General features: G+C 29.8%; 1 protein-coding gene across 6 annotated transcripts in view; it reads left to right on the top strand.

Moving 5' to 3' along the window:
* Window positions 1-15439, top strand: part of LOC111676579 (alpha-actinin, sarcomeric) — a 55958-nt gene that overhangs the window by 16213 nt on the left and 24306 nt on the right. For 2 of the 6 annotated variants that reach the window (XM_023437530.2, XM_023437525.2), the window contains exon 1: window positions 8865-9247. In XM_023437530.2, coding sequence (XP_023293298.1) covers window positions 9134-9247 — 114 coding nt within the window. In that variant the 5' untranslated portion in view covers window positions 8865-9133. Of the gene's footprint in view, window positions 1-7987; window positions 8133-8783; window positions 8803-8864; window positions 9248-15439 lie in introns of those variants that run through there. The other 4 variants (XM_023437526.2, XM_046946927.1, XM_023437527.2 and 1 more) reach the window with 4 other exon arrangements.

The raw sequence follows: 15439 nt of genomic DNA, 5'->3' as shown, positions 1-15439 counted from the left end.
ATGTTTTTCAAAGGTAACTTGATCAAAAAAAAAAATCAAATAATACTTTGGTTGAAAAATGTAATGAAAAACGTGTGTTAAGAATTTTTCGATCTCACTCCTTATATACATATGTATATATGTAATGAATTCATTTTGCTCAAAAATTCTATGTTGCAGTTAGGAGTTTTTTCTGGTTCATTAATGAACCAATGTAATTTAAAAATATACAATGTATTTAGGTTGTTCTAGTAAATACATACATACAAACTTATATATGTTTGTAAGTATATATTTATTTTAATTTATTTTTAAAAAATTATTTTCAAAAAATATATATGTACTAAAATTCTTTCTTTTTGCAAACAAACAAACAAACATTTATTTATTTACCTTGTACTGTTATTTTTCATCATAATTACTCTTCTTCTGTTGTTTGTGGTTAAAATTGTTTTCACATGATGTGGGGCACTTTTTTTACTTTTATAATGAGTGGGTGTGAATATTATGTACCATATATGTGTATGTGTCTCTATGAGACTTCATGCAGTGTTCAAAATTTGTCTAAAGTTTTAAAAAATCAAATCACCTAGAACTTAATTATACAGAAGTATATATATTATATATTCAATTGTGTATGTATTCCTCTAATTTTGTTAGGGTTTTATAGTCATAATATCTGAAAATTGATGTTAAAAACTGAAAATCTACAAATCAATTCACACATTTCACAGTATGGGTGTTTTCACTTTCTTTCGAAATTACGAAAGTTCCAACGCTTTTTTTCCTCATTATTTTGCATTTTCATTTATTGTATATTCGATGTTAAAAATAAATATAAATATTCAAAATAACCGCCATTTGCCTTCCAGGACTACTCCACAAGGAATATTTTCTCATTGATACAATACGGTCAAAACAAGTAAGAAGTTATAGGCGAGCGAGGAGGACCATATAATACCCTACACCTGTATATGAATAAAATGTGGTTTAGTTTTCATAATAAAGCACTTAAGTTGAATTGTATCTTGCCTCACCCCCCGGGGGCATCTTACCTTGGCGAGACCTCCGCCTTGGTGTTATTGCAATCCCGGGGTATAAAGAGTTAGCCAATATCCCAATCTGACCGGGATTAAAAAGTTGGTTACAGTCTACTGCTTGGCTTAGTCCTTGCTTAGATTGCCAGAGGTCAGACCAGAGCACCGCATAATCTGGTACTACGGATGGCCAGTTGCCCGCAGGACTATGTCCTGGCTGGACAGTTGGTTGAGGTTCCTTTGGGATCCACGGATTGATACCATTTAAACATACAACTTTAATAAAAATAAACATTAACCTCTTATTCATAAATTCTTAATAAAGCTATTGATGGTTTATTGTTGAAATTTTGTATGGAAAATGTATGTAATAAACCTAAAATAAGCATTTATTATCTTTATGAATAAGGGGGTTAAATGTTTAATTTATTGATTAGTATAAATTATGGGGAATTCACAATATATTTTTTTAGTTTCAAATTTAAGTTTTCATATTATTCTTCCTTTTTTATAAAACATACATCGCTTTGATAACAAACAGTGACGTTTTCTGGCAAAAGGGATAAACATAAGACTAAGTTTATTTTTAGATTAACTAATCTGATTATTAATTGGCATTTGATTGCCAACTCAAAAACTCGCTCTTAGTGAGTTACAATAAAATTTCTTTCTTTCGCAAAACCATCAGCTTTCTGTTAATTTAAATGTGATGACAAAGTGTCGAACATGTAAACACTGAAACATATCTTATTGATCTTTTTGCGACAATGTTCAACATCGCAAATTATTTAAAGTTTTTTTCATATAGAAAAATTCTAGTCAACCATAAAATCAGAAATCTTATAAAAATTAACACTTAAGTATTTATTTGCAATTTTCATACAAATATATTATTTATTTATATTATTTGAGAATATTATTTTGTGTGTTTATTATTAAAACGTGAATGATTGATTGAGAGTGATGAAACATGTCAAACTTTTAAAATTGCGACAGCCAAATAATGGATTTTTATATTATATTAATGGATCAGTGATCAATGTTGTAGAACGGTGAGCGTTCAATCAATACTGTATTAATCTCAATAATGTTCTAAATACATACGAGATGCCGATCATAATGTTTCGAATTTGTAACCATAATCGAACTAACTGCACTGTTTTGAACACTTTAGAAGAGTAATTGTTGTCTCATCTTGTAGTTGTCGCTGATAATTCATTTTTTATACACATAATTTTTTTATTTTTGGTGTTTGTTTGTTTGGTGGTTGATGCAGAAGTCTAAAAGATTCAATTATGTGTGGGGTTAATACTTTGTTAATAACATGGCTGTATAACTTTATTTATAATTTTAAGAAGTTGTATTTCCAATTTCATAAAACATTTTTCAACCTTCAATTGGAAATCTCTGAAATATAATCAGAAAATTTTAAAATGATCGAAATATAATTAGAAATTTCCAAAATTATAAAAGGAACATTCTGATATATAATTAAAAAAAAGCAATCACTCTTTTAAATCGCTTTATAAATCTATATTATTGTTTAATACACGATACTGGCGTTGGTGTATCTATTCAATGGAAAAAGTTACGCACATAAAAAGGGGGGGAGAGTGACAGACATGCTACTTGAATTGATCAAAAGCACAATTTAAAATTTGTTTTGCCAAATTTGTTAAGACAAAAAGAAAAGAGAAGACAACTTTCATTGCCATCCAATTACAATCATGTTCAATTGTTTGTACAATTTTTATCTCGAACATAAAACAAAAATTAATATCAAATTATGGATTTTATGTATATACGAACATGTTTTCATATTCATTAATTCATAGTATATTAAGGGATTTTTTTACTTTTTCGATTTCTGCGCAGTATTTGTAGAATTATTGTCAGATTTTTTATAAATTTGAAATGATGAATCTAAAATTTGATAAGGAGTGAGATCGAAAAATTCTTAACACACGTTTTTCATTACATTTTTCAACCAAAGTATTATTTGAAGTCAAGAAAAACATGTCAGTTATTATGTGTAATGTCAATAATATTAATTTTTTTGTTAATCTGATCATAATGAGTGACCAGAAAAAAGTGCGTACTGAAATTATTAAATATTTTCAACTAAACCCAACTTGGTCTTACCAAAAGTTGGCCAAGCATACAAAGGTCTGCCGTCAAACTGTTTCCAATGTTATTAAACAGTACCGGGAGAACTTGTCAGTTGATAGAAAACCTAGTTCAGGTAGAAGGAATGGTCCACATGATGTTTCTAAAGCCAAAAAAATAGAACGCACTTTCAAAAGAGCTCCCAACACATCCGGTAGGAAAGCAGCTCGGTTAGCTCAGTGCTCGGACTATTTGGTACGAAAAGTTAAAGCTAATGCAGGTTTAACAACATACAAGGCTCAAAAAGTTCCTGACAGGAACGCTGCTAAAAATTTAGAGGCCAAAAACAGAGCACGGAAATTGAAGTCAAGTTTTATAAAAAAATATTCTTGCTGCATAATGGATGACGAAACGTATGTTCTGGCAGATTTTTCGCAACTTCCAGGTCAAAAGTTTTATGTTGCTGATGCTCGAGGGAATGTTGAAGAAAAGTTTAGGACCCAAAAGCAGACAAAATTTCCCAGAAAGTTCTTGGTATGGCAAGCAATATGCAGTTGCGGCAAAAGAAGCCAATCATTTGTTACAACGGGCTCTATAAATACCGAAATTTACATCAAGGAATGTTTACAAAAAATGCTGCTTCCATTCATAAGACTTCATAGTGTGTCCACTTATTTTTGGCCTGACTTGGCATCCTGTCACTATGCTAAACAAGCCCTTGACAAGAACAATAATGTGGTATTTGTACCAAGAGAGGCAAATCCTCCAAACTGCCCGGAGCTAAGGCCAGTGGAGAGATATTGGGCTCTTGTTAAAAGAGAATTGAAGAGTACAAAAAAGGTGTCCGAAAGTGTGGTAGATTTTAAACGGAGGTGGACTACATGTTCGAGCAAAGTGACAGAAAGCACTATAAAAACGTTAATGGAAGGGTTTCCGAAAAGGGTTCAAAATTTCATCACTAGTGATTAAAACTATAAAAATATTTTTTTTTGTAAATTGTAATAATAATTTCAATCAAATAAAAAAAATAAAGCTGTAAGTTTAGTGGTTTCTTTTTTATAAACATATATGTATGTTAAGATATTTTCGATCTCACTCCTTAATATTAAGCCTTGCCTACCCCTAATGTTTAGAAATAAAATTAGAAATGCAGCATTTTTTAAATAAAGTTGTCGACGCTGTTATAACATCTTAATGACGTGATGTTAAAAACATTGCGTTTTTAACATCACGACACTGTATCTAAAATCCTAGATGTAATGGAGAAATTCAGACAAAGTCGGATTCGTAGTCAACAACTTTTTTTAATTTTATCGGCCAGTGTTATTGGATTTGTCATAATGGAAATATAGGTCAATTTTCAAATATTGTCGGTTGATTCGAAATGTTTACCGTCATAAAGAGGCAAAAAGCTCATACAAATGAGAGGAAAATTCACAAAGACACAACGAGTACTTTTATACTCTTATCAAAACCTTAGAACAGTTTTATGTTGACCAGGTGGTCCATAATTAGATCAACTAGATGTTAAGGAATAGTTGGATAAGCTGCGAGATGAACTATATAACTATCAGGAAATGGGTATTTCGCGTTTCACCACAGGTTGGCACTTTGTTCGTTTATTCTGTGTAACCCTTAACCAGAATTGACTTATTCCTGACTTTTAAGGGAAAAATAAAGAAAGTTACTAGAGCAGAAAGGATGAAGAGGCTTTGCATATGGCCCTAAGTTGGACTCTTTCGAGACGCCTCAATGTTAACCTGGCGAATATAGAAATTTGTCTGTTTAAAAGAAACACAAAATTGTCTACATGTATTGAAACCTGTTTTCTGGATCGGCAGATTTCAGTTCATAGCTACATATAATCCTAAACCGTGATATAGGAGAACTATAGGTGTCTTAGTCCTACAATGACAAAATAAATTTTAAAGCGAAACTTTAAAGTTTCCTAAATTAAACTTTAGGCGAACTTACCAAAAGAGGTTATAGGACACTTCATCATTGTATACTAGACACATTCTGTAGCCATCGCTGACCCGTTGTGTAACTTTCGTGATGCCGAACTTTAGGTGAACTTACCAAAAGCGTTTATAGGAAACATCATCAACGTGTAACTTTCGAGATGCAAAAATATATTTATAACCATACAGATGAAAAGGTCTCTGTTGATTCGGTAACACTTAATTCAATATAATTTCCCTGATGTCATCCGAATAAGATGCCGTACTTTATTTATCTGACACATTCATTGTGATAAGCAACACATATATTCTAGAAATATGGTTGAACTATAAATTGCTACATTGGACTTGATTCTGAATATTCTGATGTATAATTTCAGATTACGTCCAGTAATTTTTAATCCAAAACCATTCAACTTTAAGATTTTTCAGCGGTCATCTAATCCTCCCAGCGCAGTTGGAATAACTTGTATTCAACAAAGAGATTCAATTAAAGAGATCACAAGAAACTCACTAACCCCCTACAGAAACCTGAAAAGGTCTTTAATCCTTAGGATTGTTATGCGATCCATTCTATCCTATGATAATAAATTCCACGTCATACATCTTTCACATATGTAAAGTACTTGTATATCAATGGTTTTAGTTCCAAATAGAGATTATTCCCTGAGTTTTGGTGCAAGACTCAGGGGATAATCCCTACTTATGCAGTGCATTGTGTTGGAACTAGGAAAATAGGATGCGGGAGGGGGAATAGAGGGAATAGTGTTTGTGGATATTTGACTTTTGCAGGAAGTTTTTTCCACATACGAACGGTGCGGCTGAAGAATGCATTTTCTCTGTAATGTGTTGTGCGGTCCACTGGCCAATCGTCCACAAATGGTTGTGGGAACAAGTTCGCCCAATAAAATAGTCAGGAGATCAGATGGAGTAAAGTAAACCTTGTACCGTTTAAAAAAACCGAGACACTTGAATAATGTGTTTAGACCAGGGGACATCGCATGTCTTGAACATCAAGAGTTCTAGACATGAAAAAATTACATTATTTGCCTCACGCTATGTGTTAACAACATTGAGTCTTGAAATTCACTCTATTAATAGGACTCCATTCACAGATTGTAATCAGGTCGCGATTTAGTGATTTATTCATATTTTGCCTCATTGCCTTAATCTCTAAAGGGCTTGGTCTATAATTGAATTAATATGAATAGCAGTTATTGGTATCAACGACTAAAGAGTATATAGAGTTGGAAGTTTAATGAGATCCCATCTATAACAACTCGTATAGGACGATCTCTGAAATTTTTAACGACACCAAAAGCATTTAATTTTGATATCAGTGTACATGGCCACACTCTATCAAACGCCTTTAAATATCCAGAGCAATCACTTTACTTTCGACAAAATGGTAATGGGAATGACACCGTTTCTCCAAAAGGGAGGCTAGTAGGTCTCCTGTGAAGCGACCTCTACGAAAGCCAAACTGGCGGTCGTTAAATAATTGTTGGACTTAATAACTTTAATTAGTTGGTATATTTTGAGGAATAAACCCTAATTATTAACTGAATTTTCAAGTCAGTCTTTAAACACATTATGCTTTATGTAGTTTTAGTGTAGTTGTTGTAATTGGTTATCAGCTGATTTACTGGCTATTTAGTTTACTCTTAAATTTGCTATCAGATAAAATGCTTGTGGCTGTGATCTGGTAACAGATATTATGAGCATTCAAGAGTCATAAAATATTTCGAATCACTGCATATTATTGTTGACTATTGCGTTACGATACGCAACTTCCATAATCACTTCCTTACCAGGATTCCAAAAAGGAATTCAGAATTAGAGACTGATGGTTAAAAAAGTAGTAGAAAAAAGTTGATTGGCAGTTTCTTAATTGAAGTTGGTATTAAATAGTCCTTCATACTGCCTAACTATTAAAGTGTTTTTCTGACAGAAATATCAGTGAATTGGCTAAGAATATATAGTATGTGTTTATGATATCTAGGTCAATCAAATGAGATAGCGAGACATTCTAGGATAACGCTAATATGGTTCACGACCTTAAAAGGGAAATATGTGCTAAGTGATCGTAACAAGAAAAATTATTTTATGATGTTCATTTAAATTTAACTCTTTAGCCAGCCCTCGCATATAAACGTATCCTATTTGATCAATATTATTTTAATGATGACATCCCTGTTATCATTTAACACTTGATAAATTTATTTAGATCGTTTGCTTGCTGGTTGATCTTACATATATTAATAGACAGACATACATACATACATATGTATTTATAATGGGTCAACAGCATTTGTGTCAAACCACAATAATCAAGACAGGAGCGGCGAGACAAGAACCATTATTATTATTATTGACCAAATGAGTAAGTGAGCGAGTGAATGTATGAATGAATAAATAAATGTATGAGTAAATGAAACAATGTGTAATGAATGAGTGATTATTTTTGCCAATTCGATTGTTTTTGTTAGCTTGTTTTCCTGTCCCTGTGACCGAGCTACGACGACAGCAGCAAACACAACAACAACTTTTTCTCGTCACCTCTCGAACAATGTTGCCGTTTTTGTTGCATTAATATCGACTCGATTCGATTCAACTTTCTTTAAAACAAAATAACTGTTGATATTGCTGTAGTTGGATATTCATTCTTTGTTTCATATGTTTCTTGTTTTCCCCCGTCTTTTTCAATTTTAATGACGTTAGTGATATTGACATCGACAACGTCAGCGATAGCCACGACGATGTTGTTGACGCTGTCGTCTTTGTGCTCCGTAGCTGAAGTAAGAAATGAAAAGAAGAAAAACAGCAGCGGTATTTCATTTTCTGGTTTTTCTTTATCACATTATTTTGTGCTGTGAGTGAGTAAAACACCTCACAGCAAACACACACAACACTGATCACATAAATTCAAGTTGCACAGATCAAAACAGAAAGTTTTCTACGAGTTCGAACGCACGATTATCGTTGGCGCAACATTAGTTTTGAGTTGGCTACCAACGCGAGCGGGTCATTCTCTTTGCAAGCGACACACGTATATATTTTTCCATTTTTTTTTCTTTTAATTTTTTTTTATTTAACTAAAATTTTGGACTTTTTATAAAATTTAAAAGAAAAATCTATATAGTGCATGAATATAATAAATTTATTTATACTGCTGCAGAAAATTTATATAGAGAACAATAAAAAAAACGGAAAAATATTTAAATAAATACTAAAGTTTAAATGAATAACAAAATATGCATTTGTGTTATACAATCAAATCGAATTCGAAACGAATAAATTTAGAGAAATTTCAAATATTTTAATTGAAAAATTTTTTTATTAAAAAAAACAAATTTTTATAAGAAACGAAAATAAATTAAAATTATGCTTATGATTACGAAAATTGCAAATATTTGCTGACAAATAAAAATAAAAAAACGCTTACGAAATAACTGAAAGAGAATTCAATGAAATTTTGCAGACATTTTCTTTAAATTGTGCCAAAAAAAAATATATATTTTAGTTGAAAAAAGAATAAAATTATAAAAAATATTTTATTTTTGTGAATAATTTAAAATTAGATATTTTTATATGTTGTTGCTATAAGAATTTTTGTTCTTGGCGATTTTCTTTCAATTAATTTTCTTATTTTTTTTTATTTTTCATTTGATATTTTAGATTTAGAATCTTAAGGATACTCCGAACGAAATAATAAATTTGTAAATATTTTAATAAATTTTATTCACAACTGTATTTTTTGTTTGTTGTTAAATTAAATGGCTAATTTTTAAAAATTACTTTTTTTCTCAAAATCTCCTGCCCCCCAACAACAACAAAAACAACTCTGAAATAATAATAATAAAAAACTAGAAAATATTCTAAAACTGCGAATTTTTAAGTAGTAATTAGTTTAATAAACAAAATAATATAAAAAGAAACATCAAATTTTAATAAATTTAAATAAATTTTAATAAAAAAAACAACAAAAAGAAACGAATAAATTTTTTAACGGTTAAAACGTCATTTTAAATACAGTAACACGAATTCAAAATGATGATGGAGAACGGACTCTCCATGGAGTATGGAGATGGTTATATGGAACAAGAAGAGGAATGGGAGCGTGAGGGACTTTTGGATCCTGCCTGGGAAAAACAACAAAAGAAGGTAAGTTTTTCCTTGATCGAAATTATATATAAATTATTATTTTTTTGAATTCAAATGGAATCTTCTTCCCACTCTTATGCAAATCAAATTGATCTTATTGATTTTATTTCTTATTAGAAAAGTCAAAATTATTAAGAAATGGAATTTAAAATTAGGTGCTATTGATATACAGTTATATATACATATATACATACATATGTATGTATATATACTACACAGACGTTTGTATCTGTAGATATATTTTAACACATACATAACTAAAATTAATGGGTTTTTTACTTATACTCACCCAAAGATCCTCCAATATATGTATATATAATGTTCGTGTGTGTATGTATGTGTATGCTATTTTTCTATTTACCAATACTCTCTTAATTTTAACCTGAATATATATACATAATTTTTTTGGGGGGAGAAGGAAGTCTGGTCGTTTGGTTCAGTTGTCAGTATGATGTTCTTTATAGATCTTTTTACTGAATCAACCATAACAACAACGACAATAATAAGAATCATAACAACAACAAAAAAAGTAGAATAAAAATGTTTTATAAATAAATAATATTTTGTCGCTTTTGCAAGATTTTTCTTTTCGTGAAAATCGACCAACCAACCACCCACCCACATACATTTTATTTTAATTTATTTTTTTTTTTTTTTTTGTTCGTGGGTCTTGAGTGCCATAAAAAACATTTCGAATTTCAGTATTTAAAAAGATTTCACTGCGTAAATAAGCTTTTTCAACACACAATAGTTTTTTATACTTTTGAATGCCAATGGAATTGTATAAAACTTTGTTCCAAATATTTGTTTTATTCTATGTTTCCTAAATAAATATTAACATACCCCCTGCCCTTGTTACGCCCACCTAAATTGTCTCTTCAACAATGTATTTTTCCTTTTCCCTAAAAAAAAATAAATTTAGTTTTTTATTTAAAAATTTTTTTTCTATCTATACACTCATTTGCATCTATCTTTCTGCCACTCATATAATTCTTCGATAAAGTTTCAATATATTCTGTAGAATTTCGAAAAAATAGCAAAATAAGAAAAAAAAAAGCTTTTTCTATTTTCTTTAACAAAAACTTAAAAATAGAATTTTCCTTTCAACATTTTGTATGTGTGTTTCGTTTTCACGCAATACATTTTTTTTGTTTTCTTTAAAGAATTTTTCTCTCTACTTTCAGAACAAACAATATATGTATGTACATATGTATTTATTGTTTATGTGAGTGTGTATCTATAGCAAATGCCTATAAAATTTTGAAAAGAAATATCTTTCAGATACATACTACAATGTATAGTATTTAAAACATTAACATTATATACATATTTTTCAAAAAGCCTTATACATATAGAATCATTTCTTTTTTCTTTTCAAATGTCAAAAATTTTTAATAAAAAATAACAAATTATGAAATAAACAATTTGTATGTGTATTTAATTTGCCACACATGTTAAAAAAACCATATATTTTTCTCAATGCATTACTAAGTAATGAGTAATCGATGAAATAATGAATTGCTTGTAACTGTTAAAGCAATTAAAGCTCTCGCCGTGAGTAAAACTTTAAAATAACGGGGTAATTATTTAAATCTTTAAAACCCAGGAATTTTTAATATGAAATCATAGTTTGATAGGAGCATTTGAAAAAATACACCTAGGACTCCTTAGGATCAGTTTTACACGCCCTTAATAGTACCTCTGGCTTTCATAATCAAATCACTAATATAAAAACGAAATCCCGATTTCCAGAAACCAATCAGTTCTCAGGAAAAGATCTAGACATTGTAGACCCTAGATTGATAACATAATTAATTTGCTTCTTTAAAGTACGAAGTTTTACACAATTGAGGCTTTTAAGAATAGGCTTGATTTTTAAAATCCATAACGTCATATTTGTTTTAGTTCGCTTTTGCACTGAAAAACACAAATTAGATGTCATTTGATCAAAATGCTCCATTAAAGAACCAAATTAAAAAAATTGGAGAAGCATCTTTAGACAAATTATAAATGTGCCGAAAATCCCAAATGCAAACATAAACTTTTCGTAAGAAGAACTCCCCTATTAGATTATTACTCGGATATAAACTTTCTCATCGAATTTCCATTTTATAGATAGTAATTAAAGGGATTAGTTCCAACGACTATTACTTATGACTCTTAGTCCTGACTGTGTTACTACTGTCAAAAGTACTCGCAATCACTAATGGCGTCACATAAATGAAATTTGATCTCCACAAAAAAATTTAATTCGAACTTTCCCAGCAAACGTACCTTAAAGAAAGTAATAGAATGGGTTAGTTTCAATGTAATATTCGTTGGAAGTGACTAAGATTCTGAGTCCGCGAGGGCCAAACAAATCTTGTTTGAACTTCAACAGCAAAAATACCTTAAAAATTGTGATAGAAGAGTCCTGTACTTTCAAAAATACTCTTAAATCGTAGGCCGTTTCAGTAGCACTTTATTGACGTCACATAAACGTCATTTGATGTCCAACCAAATCGCTTTCGATTAGCTGTAACGACTATAATTTAAGATTCTGAGTTCTTTAAGGCCTTGTTCCTATTTTCAAAAGTACTCGAAATCAAAGGACGTTACACCAGCACATTATTGGCGTCACATAAACGTCTTTTGATGTACAATCAAATGAATTACCTCAAACTTGTCTTAAAGAGAGAAGATAGTTCGACGTCTTTATCTTAAGGCTCTCGAAGCCCTGTTTAAACTCTTAAAAGTATATGAAATCCCTAGACGATTCACTGGAGATCGAATGGTGTCATATAAACGTCATTTGACCTTTAAACAAATCCCGTTGGAACTTACCTTAAGAAGGGTTTAGTTTCGGGAACTAAATTTAAAGTTTGAGAGTTCTTCACGGCCCTGTTCCTACACTTATTATTATATTTCAGGACCGTCTTATACTCCTTCATGTGTAATCGAATAAGTTCTTTTGCAAATGATAGTTACAACACTAGCATTTATTCGATTATAGTTCAGATTTTTCCGAGATTAAACTCTATAGATTTAATATGCTTGAATCGCTTAATAGCATCCTTATGACTACTGATAATCCTCTATATGCGATTATGTTAGTTTCAGTTCCCCTAAAACTTTTTATCGTTTATTAAATCACAAACGATTTGAGCTCTCTTTTCATCTGATAATCTCTCGATTTTGGGCACGACAATAGGTCATATTCTTGTTATTACAAAGAAAACACTACCGACATCTGACCTAAAATTAAATATAAATCTTAAAATGAAGTCTCAAAGACAAGTCTAGAGATGATTGACCATATTCAATAAAAAAAGCTTGAAATCTTTAAAACAAAAAAAAAACGAACCAAACAAATGGCAAATGATAGATAGGACTTTAGTGCAGCTCAATTTATAATAGTAAACAATAGTCCCTGGGTTTCAACATTTAAAAATTTTGTTTTAAATTAAAATGTTTTCAACTACTTAATATCCGGAATTGTAGGAATATGTCTGAAATCAAAATCATAATTTCTAACATATCGCACCCAGTTTCACAGATAATAATAAAGAACAATTTTAATAATTAGTTTTTTTTTTGCAAAATAATAGTTAATTATATAAAACATGTTCAGCAAAAACATTTTTTAAGAATGTCATGATAATGAAAAGTAGGAAAATATTGAATATTACGGCTCCACCAACAAAATGATGTCACACTCTTTTTTTGATTAAAAGAAATCTATATTTTTTTCTTATTTTTTCTCTACTTAATTTTATTTTTAATTAAATTCCATTTCTTTTGTAAATCAAGGCCGTGTTAGAAGAGAAAAACAGCCAGCTGCTGCTAAACAAAACAGTTTAGTTTAGTTCAGTACAATATCTATTTATTATTTCCTCTACTATATAGATTTGCAAATAGTACGTAGTTTTTTAAACATTATTATATATTTTTATCGTAAAGAGAAAGAGAGACATAGAACGGATCTACATACCTGTAAAAATGTACATATGTACATACATATGTGTTCTGCGTACTCACCTAAGAAGTGATGCTTTAATTAAAACAACATTATTTTTTTTAATTTTCAAAGATAAAAGTACAAAATGTAAAAATAATAAAAACTGAAAAAATAAACCAGATAAGACATAAATTAAATGGTACCAAATGACGAGAACTTTTAAAGCACATTCTTAAAGAGGAGAAGAAGGAGGAGATTGAAAATAAAATATCATAATTACAGTGATTGGCAATAGGCATGAAGACACTGTAATAATAATATCGGAGATTAATTAACAATTAATTATTTTGTACTATGATTATACTGTATTTCATTAGTATTAACATATTTATTTAACTACAACAACATAATTGACATTTCTCGTTCAGCATTCCTTAATGAAGTGGCAAATTTATTTTTACAATAACTATGTTATTGTTTACAAAAACTATGCGTATAAAATATAAAAATATTTCTGACAATGAAATTTAAAAATTCAACAACATAACGCTCATCATTGAAAATTAATAAAAACAAATGAAAACTGATTATTGTTCTAAACTTCCAGGCATGGCAAAATTAATTAGGTGAAGTAATTTCAACAGCTGATTGTTTTTTGTTCATGAAAATTTAGCCCGAAGCTGTCAAACTCCATATAAACAAATCTCTCCTAAAGCCGACGCTGTCAAACTCCATTTATGAATTCGCCGCAAAATGAAATGACTTCGCCTTATAGTCAATTCGCCTTGACAACTAGTTATTGGGAAAAGGCAAATAGATTATAAGATGAAGTAATTTCATTTTGCGGCGAATTCATATATGAAGTTTGACAGCGTCGGTTTTGAGAGAGATTTTTTTACATGGAGTTTGACTGTGTCGGGATAAATTTACATGAACAAAAAACAACAAAAGTCTATTCGCTTTAGTTTCTACGTTCCTTTTTGAAATGAATCAGTAGATTGAATTTTGGCTTAAGAGCTCTTTACACGATCACACTTTACGTACGTAAAGTCTAGTGAGGATTTCATAACATATTAATCTTGTACACAAAATTTTTACCAAGATCATAATACTTGTGTGCTCGTGGAATAATGAACTTTTTCAGTTATTTGATGGTCTGAACGCAGCATTGGCTTAACTTTGTTAAAAATATCAGTTGACTATTTAATTTTTCAACTTTAGAAAAAACGATTTAGAAAAACGTGGTTTTCTCGTAATATCTGAGCACAAAAAGCCCGATAGAGGCCTTGGTGTATTTCTTCGGATTTGATGTATATATGTACATCCTCCTTTCAAACATACTAAAACTTTGTACACACGGTTGTCAGAACTACAATATTAATAGAAAAATGTTCAGAAAATGTCTAACAACCGTGTCAACTTACAATTTTTGTCTTGCTATATTGTCATAGTCGTGTCAAAGTTAAAATTATAAGTCCGCACGATTGTTAGACAGTTTAGGAACATTTTACTGCCAACGTTGTAAGATCTGACAACCAAGTATTACAGCGTTAAGAAAGCTTTAAGAAAAATTTGCAATACAAAATATAAACAAATTAGCTGTCAAATGAACAGATTGTAAGTCTGTTCAGTAATTGTAGAATTATATTTTTATCTAAAACGACATTCTTTGCTTAAATACTCTTACATATGTATGTTCTTGTATTTAAATTTGTATTATAAATATTTGTTAATACCTATGTATTTAAAAGAGAAAAAAGATATACACACAGTTTACATATGAAATATGTCTGCATTATATGTAATAATAATTATAATTAATTGCAAATAATTAAAACACCTTTTCCTACATGTTTAATGTTAATTTATTATATTTTTATTTGTTTGTCTCATTTAACATTTGAATGAAGTAAAATTTAATTGTACAATTAAAATACCAACCAGACAACAACCTAAAGTTTGAATTGTTGTCTTTCATTTCTTTAACTTTCTTTGTAAAATTCATTATTTTCATATTTTCGTGTATTATTCATATTATGCACAGTTGTTATTATTGTTTTAAATTAATTTTTTTTTTGTTATTTTATTTTGCAAACATTTGCAAAAAATAAACAAACAATAACAACAAAATTAAATGTAAAAACGTTCAATGACATACAATTGTTGTAAATTAAAATGTGTGTTATTTTTGTCTTAAAAATTTTTATTTATTAAATCAAGATTGCCTTACAAAACAGAGGGACGAACTAACAAAA

The sequence above is a fragment of the Lucilia cuprina genome, chromosome 3 (assembly GCF_022045245.1).
Source record: "Lucilia cuprina isolate Lc7/37 chromosome 3, ASM2204524v1, whole genome shotgun sequence".
Classification (NCBI taxonomy): domain Eukaryota; kingdom Metazoa; phylum Arthropoda; class Insecta; order Diptera; family Calliphoridae; genus Lucilia; species Lucilia cuprina.
This window is presented reverse-complemented; position numbering and strand designations above follow the sequence as displayed.